This window comes from Idiotropiscis lumnitzeri, chromosome 11 (assembly GCF_059441095.1).
Source record: "Idiotropiscis lumnitzeri isolate Australia: NSW breed Sydney's pygmy pipehorse chromosome 11, RoL_Ilum_1.0, whole genome shotgun sequence".
Lineage (NCBI taxonomy): Eukaryota > Metazoa > Chordata > Actinopteri > Syngnathiformes > Syngnathidae > Idiotropiscis > Idiotropiscis lumnitzeri.
This window is the reverse complement of record NC_142401.1, coordinates 9,942,728-9,952,505: the sequence shown is the minus strand read 5'-3', so window position 1 is coordinate 9,952,505 and position 9,778 is coordinate 9,942,728. Positions and strand designations below refer to the sequence as shown.

The window sequence follows — 9,778 nt, the reverse complement described above, 5'->3', positions numbered from 1 at the left end:
ACAACCAAAGAAAACTTAAGCTTCGTCGAATTTACAGTAAAATGTCCAGCACGATCTCAACGACCAGCAGAGGTCAGTGTTCACTTACAAAATAAATGTGCTTTTCTTCGTCGCCTATTTTCCATATAATGAAAATCCCCCAAAATATGAGTGATTAAAAATAGATAATTGAATAAATAAATATTTTAATATATTTATTAATTAAAAATATCAACAGCATCTTATAAGTATTTATTTGTGGAATAATTAATATAATTTAAAATAAATGATTCAAAATATAAACAAAAGTACAATATTTTTTTCTTTAATACATTGTACTGCCCATGAAGTATTTTAAATATAAAATGTTTTTTTTTATAATTTTATTGAACCACAAAAAAGCCGTGCCTAACTTGTACGTGTTTTTTGGGGGGGTGTGGGGGGGGGGTTATTTTGTATATTAATGAAAACTTTTCATTCTTAAACTAAACAATTTTGCCCATGTCTCGATCCATTTATCTCATCTCCAGCCTTTGCCACATGCCGAGAGAGGTTGATAATTATTCTCTAAGCGTCCAGTCTTTGTTTACTCTGATGGAAGATTATTTCCCACTTTTAATACTTCTCTGAAATGAACTTGGTCTTTCTTCAAGAGGACTTTCTTTCCTTTCATACCAGTGGTCCCCAACCATCGGTCTGTGGGTCACTTTGGACCGGGTCGTGGCAGGCTGCACAGATGACAATAAAATAAAAAAACTTGCAGTAGTTGTGGTTTATTTATTATTCGAAATTTAAAAATATTTAGTTTAAAACGTGACGGGCTTCTCTCCATTACGTCGTACTCTTGACTCATGTCATGATGCTAATTGTCTCGGTCGCATTACGCTAATGATAAACACATAAGATAGCAAAATGCGTATGACCACGTATAGGAAGCCCGTTCTGCACAATATGAGAAACCACCCCGTTGATGGTCCACAAATGTTAGGGGCTTGTATGAACTGGTCAGCGGCGGAAAAAAGTTTTAGGACCACTAATCTATAGGATTCTGCATCGCTCTGTGACGCGCCACCATCGCAGCTTTTGTTTGCGCTTACCCATAATGTGATCATCAATGCTTAAACCTCAATAAACCCACACAGTCTGCACCAGGTACTCCATAATATCTGCCATAGCACAATGCTTTGAAAATAGCAATTCACAGTGGGGACATGCAGTAGGCCTACATATCAGCATTCAATAATTGGCTAGAGCAGGGATGGGCAACAGGCGGTCCACGGGCCGCATGCGGCCGTGAAACCTATCCCGAGTTTTGGTGCACATTCTGAAAAACAACTGAATGACACAAGTTGCCACCAAAGCCCTGTCTAAAAAGAAATTGATGTCAAGAAAATATTTTGAAACGATGCAGTAGAAGTACTTTTAGTCAAATATTGCCACACGCTTGAGGCGCATTTCATTAATCATAAAAAAATACAGGCAGTTGTCGACACAAAATATTGTTGACTAATTAGTATAAAATAAAGAAATAATCTAAGATAAAATAATAAACACTCACACATGTGGACTGACAAATCGAATAAATTCGTGAACAAATGTTAAATATACCAAATTTTGACATTTGGGTTGATGCGCCCGGCACACAATTGCATCATATTATAAATAATTGCAAACATATTTCATTGAGTATAAATTAAGGCAGCAAAGGAGAATAAGGATAAATGAGAACAATCATTCGACAGCATAATCTTGAATATGCATGCAGCAATTAGATTGTGACCATTGCCACTAATGTTCCTGTCCTTCCTCCTCCCCCATCCAAGTCTGAATCTGCTTCATTCCCTGATGAATGCAAAGCATTCTTTCGTATATTTGCCACCCGATGCCATTTTCTATCATCATGTTACTCCATCATCTGGTGGCAACTTTATCACTTTAGGAAGAGGCGGCGGGTGCAGAGCTTCATTAGTGAATCAGAATTTGTGCGACTCCATCAGGTGTTGCGTGAGGAGGGACAGCAAGGCGCATTTTGGGACTCTCCCGACTGGAACACATCGTGGATTGATTACACATCATCCGGTAAGAACCGAACCTTTTATTTTGTGCCACGCATGAACACGCTGAAACTCTTATCGGCTCCCGAGTGTGCGTTACTGACTTATAATCGAAGTGTGGGCGCGTTTTTTTTTTTCGTGCGTAAAAGTTGGTACGTGCACTTCAATGGGCGATGTGAATCGCGCGCTCGAACCCTTGTTAATTATTTCTCATCATGCTTCTTAAATGACGGCAAGTCTGCAAACAGGACACGAGATGTGCGCTCGTTTGAACGCTTCCGCTGATGGCTAATGATATCAGACAGGCACAATGGTCATTACGCAAAATTCTATTTGGAGGTGAGGGATAACTCCAGGTGTTTTTTTTATTTATTTTTTTTATGGCGTGTTGGGTCTGCTTGCCTTCATTACTAACTACAGAAAAGAGAACTATTACATTTAATCCTCTAATTATTTTTCTGTATGGGGCAGGTTCACATTTTGGCGGGTTCAATGATAAGCCAAAAGATGATTTGATTTTCACGAACAATACCAGACAGGATGCGACATTCATTAAAGAGCCTTTTATCAAGCAATTAGAGGTTTACAAGAACAACAGCAACATTGGAGGGAAAACATCATTTGTTTAAGACGGAGAGAATCAGTGGATGACTCACGTCTCAAAGTGCCCACCAAAATAAAATCACCTCCTCCTGCATTTATTCAACATTTATTTTTCTTGCATTGAAGCAAATAACATTTTCCAATGTTGTTATTATCATGCTCCCGCTGACAGTGACGTCACTGCCAGTAAATAAACAGACAGGATCTTATACAGAGAGGTTGTTTTGATAGCATTTAGCAATTATAAAAATGTCCATCCAGCCCCTTGCGACCGCAAACATAATTGAGTAGTTATTTGGAGCAGGGTGTCAAAAAAATATCTACATGCTGATTCACCAGGTCTTAAAATATTATTACAGCATCACATCTTGCAGCCCTATCAAAAACTAAATCACAGAATGATACATCTTACTACGTACTATGTTGTATATGTATATTGTATTTTTTTTACCAGGTGTGAGACAAAATATAGTGCAGTGGTGAGTGGTCAGGGTCAAAAAAGCCTTCAAGGCCGGCCTAATCGTGATCAGACCAAAATTCTAGTATTTATTCCATGAAATATTATTCATATATTCCCCAAAGTTTATTATACTGTATGTGGATGGTCCAATCAGATTTCAAGATCAATATACCTACTGTAATTTCATTCTAATCTGCACAAAGACTTCAGAATTAAAAGTAATTCAAACAATATTAGGAATGGGAATGTTTCCAATTGTTACCAATCTGATTTGAAATTCACCTCTTAGGATCAACAAGATGGGCCAAAATGACAACGACATTTTCTGTCCTCAGCTTGGTTGGCCAGAACAAGCTAAATTGGACTAAGGTTTCCCACAGAATGGGAGTCAACTTTAGCTTTAATCACAGGATTGGGATGGTACAGGATCAAAAGTTCACTGTAGCAGATGAGAGTGGGAAAGTCCATAAGGCAGAGCGGTGACCACCTGTTAAATTGGGATGGGAGCAGTATGGGAGTAGGAGTCATTCTGAATGGGAGCAGGATGTGATGGGAGTCATTTTTACCAGGACAGGACAGGACAGGATTTATTTTATTTATTTATTTTAACTACGGTCTGGGACAGGACAGTACGGGATTTATTTTGGAATAAAAATTAATGACACTACAAGTAATTAAATCTGAATCAAAACAAAAAGTCAAAACAAAATAAAAACTAAATTTAATGAAAAAATACAACTTTTACAGCCCTGCTAATATACTGCTGTTTTATTTTGTTATTTATGATCTAGAAGTACTTTTCGTCATAAAATTTACTGCAATTATAACTTTGCTTCTGTGTTAGTAGAAAATAACTGTGTGTTCTGACGTATGTACAGATTTGGGAACTCCATCCCAGTATATTATACAAAACATTGTCGATACAAATGGATCAGATATCAACATCGTCTGTGTCTAATGTCCCGATTGTCATTTTAAAATTTCTATTCATCCTTACAATCAACATTGGTTTGTATTGTACACAGTTCACTGAATAACGTGTATTCACTGTATGGTGCTAGAAAAATATTTATTCACGAGTTACTCTGTTTAACAACCTGAACATCATTTAACGAGTTCTAAACACATAACTCCCTTGTTTTGAAAACATTCACCACTGCAACGAAAACATGAAATTAAGAAATCAAACATTCCATAATTGGGTTGCTAAGTTAGGGCAACTGACGTTAACATTTTGTAATTCTGCATTGTTACCTGTACTGCATAGTGATTTTTTCTTGACTATTGGAGTTTGCAGAGGCCAATATTCGAATTACCCCCAACTCAAGTAAACTGGAATCGCAAGGTGCAAATAAATGGCGAGAAGGAGCAATGTAAAGTCAGTTAGTTGATTAATGTGCGCAGGCAGCCATACTGAATAGGATCTCATTCACATGTAGATGAATGGTGTCATTTGCTGCCATGGAAAGAGAACCGATGGCTCTTTCAGTGCTGATGCAGCATTAGGAACATGTCGGGTTGATAAAAAGGCCCGTCCGCCACCTGAGCCAAGCTGCCAAAGCCTCCCCAAGGTCGGCAATCCTAATTTGGATGGACAGCGATGCCTACAACGGTTGTAGTTTGCGGTGGTGTAAAACCGTACACACAGATCTCCTTTTATCGTTGGGATAATTCAATTTAGGTAGTCATACAGTACATGTAAGTGCAAAATATTCAGAACTACTTTTAGTTTTACACCACTGCAAACTATTACACCATATTTCCATATCCCATATTTCAGCAAAGACGCACCATGCAGGTTTGTTTAGATATTTCCGGAATTAAATTAAATAACATTTGAGGTATATTGCAATTCATGTCAAATCAGATTGGTGTTTATACCAAATTTAAAAAAAAGTCTATTTGGAAGAAAGACAGAGAAACAAATTGTTTTGGTGAACAACAAACTTCACATGGGCTGAACAGTTTAGTCTGAGTGCATTTATAAATTGCGATATTTACACTTCCTACCCTTTACTTGCTGGGAATTGGGAGGCATCTCTTTTTTTTAATGGAACAATTCAGCCAGCGACTTATTGTCGTGGTCCCGAAAAGACCAAATGACACACTCCAGTTTGCAGAGCGAGAGATGCCTAGAAGAAGCAATGTACAGGATATACACACACACCTGCCTCCATGGCAACGGGTATAAGCCTATTTTAATCTTCTCCCTTAGGAATCAATACATCAGACAGTCGGGACACTAGCATGTCCACTGACGTGAGGCGTCTTGCTGTGCTTTACAGATACACAAAGGCTGTGACTTTGTATGTGATGTGGAATTCTATGAAAGCAAATGGATTTAAACAGCGGAATTAGGGTTTCGGGTTCTTAAATCACAGTTTGTGTGCTTGTGTGGTTTGCCACCATCTCATGTGTGTGAGTTTCTGTGATTGAGTGTTAACGAAAGCCAACTGGACAGTGAAAGACAAAGTGCAAGAGAGTCACTTCCAACTTTCACTTAAAACGTTTCCCGAGAAGTGTCAAGTCACCTTCACGTTTCTGAAGAACAAACTCAAGTTGTGTGTTTAAGCCTGATTGATTAGAAAAACCTGAGACAGCGGTTCTTGAAGGCAAATAAACGCCCTAATCATTTTGAGCATTACACGACTTAACCACCTCCCAAAAGGACTCTTAACTATTCTTCCTCGTCTCTCTCAGACGTTTGACACGCCTCAATAAGACTTTACATGATTGGAATCTTGAATATCATTGAAGTTAAGAGTGCACTTGAGCTCGTGAAACCTTTTTCTCTCCAGAAGCCGAGTGTGAAAACACCCTGGAAGTGTTACATTTGACACATTTGGTGCAATGAAGCAGCTAGAATCCAAATGATGGCATTGACTCAAAACATTTCCATCAAACGCGACAGTTCGGTTTAGTCTTCAATCCTTGATTTGGTGATTTTTATGGTGGAGTGTGTGAGGAAGGATGCTGGTATGGTCGCGGCGTCGACTTTGTAATCAGCGTGACATCAGTGCTGTGTCGAGAACACGAAATGGTAGATTTTTGTGGTCTTATTCACATTGTCACTGGGGAGAATGTCAAGCAATCAACGGATCGTGCCAATATTATACAGTCCAGTTGAATTCAAGACCATGAATTTTGGAGGCAAGACCAAGTTTTGGGGGGGTTAAGATCAAACACAGGCAACAGCTTGTATGATGCTTGTTGGAATCTAAAAACACAATGACGCTTTTTTCGTAACTGGGAGCATTCAAGGCAGCCACCATTGCAGTCCTGGTCTCGATTCAAAGGCGAAAACACCCAAAAGTGATCTTGACCAAGCTGAAAATGGGAGTGTATAAGCATCTTGATGGCCGAGCACGGCCACCTACGGGGACAGGTGTGTGCGTAATGGTTTACATTGCTGGTTTCGTATCAATAATAATAATAATTTGCCCTTTATTAGTCCCACAATGGGGAAATTCGAGATTCGAACCCAGGTCTCCTGGGGAGACTGGGTCCTGAACGCGGCGCCTTAGACCACTCGGCCATCCAACGCATTGTGCTTCTACTCTCAGGAAGTGGTGATCTTTCAGCCAAGTCAACTGAGGTTACGTCATTATCTTAAATTGTATCCATCTAAATCCACTACGGAGGGGTAAAATTACTGAGAGATATCTAACATCTCTTCTCTTTTATGTCTTCCAGATGCAAACAGAACAATCAATGGAGTATCGATTGAGACCGCAACAATAATCCCATCAACAGACATCGCTGATTTTTGTTCCACACTTACAAACTGTTTGTCCACGCATTTGGGCCGACCGCGTTGTTGACCACCATGGGACGGGATCGATAGGCATTCATCTCGTAGGATGGAATCCGCTCTCTCGCTCTCCACGGTCCATCTTCACTTGAACGCAAACAGCTACGATGACAGCAATAGTTGCAACAGCTGGGGCGGCCAACCGGATGATGCCAACATCCCGACAGTCAATCACACGTTCCCAGTTCATGGTGGATTGCACAGCGTCTTGCTGGGTGTCTCCCTTGGCTTCCTCTCCCTCCTAACTATTATAATGAACCTGCTCGTTCTTTATGCCGTGAAAACAGAGAAGAGCTTGCACACGGTCGGGAATCTCTACGTCGTCAGCCTCTCGGTGGCCGATTTGATCGTCGGCGCCACTGTGATGCCGCTCAACCTGGTGTATCTACTACAGGATGAATGGAAGTTGGGCAGGGCGGTCTGCCAGTTTTGGTTGATTATGGATTATGTGGCAAGCACGGCATCAATTTTTAGCTTGTTTATCCTCTGTCTGGATCGGTACCGCTCTGTCAGACAGCCACTGAAGTACTTGAAGTATCGGACAAGAGGGAAAGCAAGTGTAATGATAACCGGAGCCTGGCTGCTGTCCATGTTGTGGATTTTTCCCATTTTGGGATGGAGGTCCTTCACCCATGTAGAACTTAAACCCGAGGAGGAGAACAAGTGTGACACAGATTTCCGCTTTGTCACCTGGTTTAAAGTTCTTACCGCCATCTTCAATTTTTATGTACCCTCTATTTTGATGCTTTGGTTTTACAGACACATCTACATGGCAGTCAGACAACATCTGCGAGACAGAGAGAGGATCATTCATCCAACCGATTCATTTGGGGAAAAGGACAATGAGCAACATGCTGGGTCATCAAACGACTCCAAAACAGGCGAAAAGGAATGTGAAGCTCCGGTGAAACTTTTAAAAAGGCATCTTGACCAGAAATTTCTAGAGCAGACTTATTCTCTCGAGGAATTTGACAAAAACAAAAGTTCCCTCTCCAGATCACACCGAAAGATTGGAGCGCAGTGTCCTGAGCAAGGTTTACTTGCCATGACAACAAAGGAACACATCGTGTCTTCAAAACCACGAAGAGACTCGTTATCGCCTGAAAAGAAGACACCGGATGCTGCGGTTTCACTCAGTTCAGCTTGCTTGCCACCGGAAACTGCCGGTTCAGAACGGAACCGGGAATCATCTTCAAATGAATGCCACGTCACTGTGCCAAACTCTATCAGTGGTGTTTGCGATATTAGTCAGGTGCAGAGGTACACGTCCGCGCTCTGCACCAACTACGACCCCAGCCGCTCTTTGCCCTGGTCCAAAGTGGCCAATGATGTCGAACTGGACCCGGAGAACGAGGTGACACTGCGGCAGACGTGGCAACGGTTCATCGAACATTCCCGTGAGAGACTCCACAGCCTGAGGATCCACAAGGAGCACAAGGCAGCCAGGCAATTGGGTTTCATCATCGCAGCTTTCCTGTTGTGTTGGATACCGTACTTCATAGCCTTCATGGTCATGGCGTTCTGTAGAGAGTGTGTGCACCATGATCTGCACATGTTCACCATCTGGCTTGGTTACGTGAACTCCACCCTCAACCCTTTTATATACCCATTGTGTAATCGGAATTTTAAAAGAGTCTTCAAAAATATTCTGCACAAGAATTTGTGAAAGTCTTGCAGTGTTTCAGACACTCAGCCAATGATCATTAAATCATTTACTGCCATGGAGCTACGCACACGTTGTAAGTGGAAGTCCAAAATTGCAGCTCACACTTTACGGGTTAACAGCCTGCAACGGTTAAGTCAAAACAAAAACGACGGAACAGAAAGACTGAGGCCGTGTATATTTTATTTTTAATCGTTTTCACTTTTGGCAACTTTTGATAAGTAAATAGGTTTCCCACTTTCTGTATATGACTTTGTGGTTTCTTTGGTTTTCAACAGAACTTTGAAGAGAAGTCAAAGCAAGAACACTTTAATCTTTAATAATGACAACTTGATAGCACTTTGTTGGATCCCTGCCGCTGCTGCTGCATGATCCAGCTGTCTGCATGTGCCAAAGTAATCCTCTGGATGCTTCAAATGCAAGTCTATCATTTATTTGTGACCATGCGGTCTCAAGGTCTACAGTACATTGTCTTTTACGTGGGCCCCGTTGACTCATTTGAGGCGATATGGCGGCATTTTATTGCAGGCTTCCATGTCAATGCCATGTGTATTCTAATGTACATATTTATTTCAGTTTTGTTTGTGTTTTCAGATTGAGAGTCATTTTTATGCTAATGCTAATAAACTGCGCAGAAACTTTAATGTCATGGCTTTGGTTTAGTATCTGTGGAGGGAATGTCTTGATTTTTTTTCATTGATCGCATCAATAAATAAAAAAAAACGAAACAAAAAAAAAAACATTATTTATTCAAAAGCAGTCCAGTGTAGAATCTGAGTTGTATTGTGTGAATTATTTGATTAATTCCTCAATTCTTAAAAACAAACACAATACTAGCATGTGTATGCTATAGCAAATTACATTGACATATTTTATTCTCGTGTTTTAAACATGAAGTTAATTTGTGCTAATGAAATATTTGAATTGCAGGAGGCTCCATCAGGCTCTAAGAGCACGTGATCACGTTTTGCATCAGAAAGAACTGTCGGATTCTGCTGGAAGTCAGCAGGGGTGGTGAAATTTGAGCTAAGGCGGTGTGAAGGGGAACCATGTGAGCAGGAAACATTTGGCCGTAAACACAGTGATTACATGTATGACAGGGTAGTAATGAGGTCAAAACATTCCATGATGCATCATTTTGAATTGTAGTGGTCGTGAATAATATGAAATTATTTAGGTTTCATGACAAAACAAATCCTGGCGCAACT

The 9,778-nt window shown here is 40.5% G+C and overlaps 1 protein-coding gene across 1 annotated transcript; it reads left to right on the top strand.

Annotated features, from left to right (window-relative positions):
• Nucleotides 1-1,773: 1,773 nt before the first annotated feature.
• hrh1 (histamine receptor H1) lies at nt 1,774-9,214 on the top strand. The gene is made up of 2 exons (XM_088309559.1): nt 1,774-2,058; nt 6,790-9,214. Exon 2 carries the CDS (start codon nt 6,957-6,959, stop codon nt 8,571-8,573), a length of 1,617 nt encoding a protein of 538 aa, XP_088165685.1. The 5' UTR covers nt 1,774-2,058; nt 6,790-6,956; the 3' UTR covers nt 8,574-9,214.
• Nucleotides 9,215-9,778: the final 564 nt, after the last annotated feature.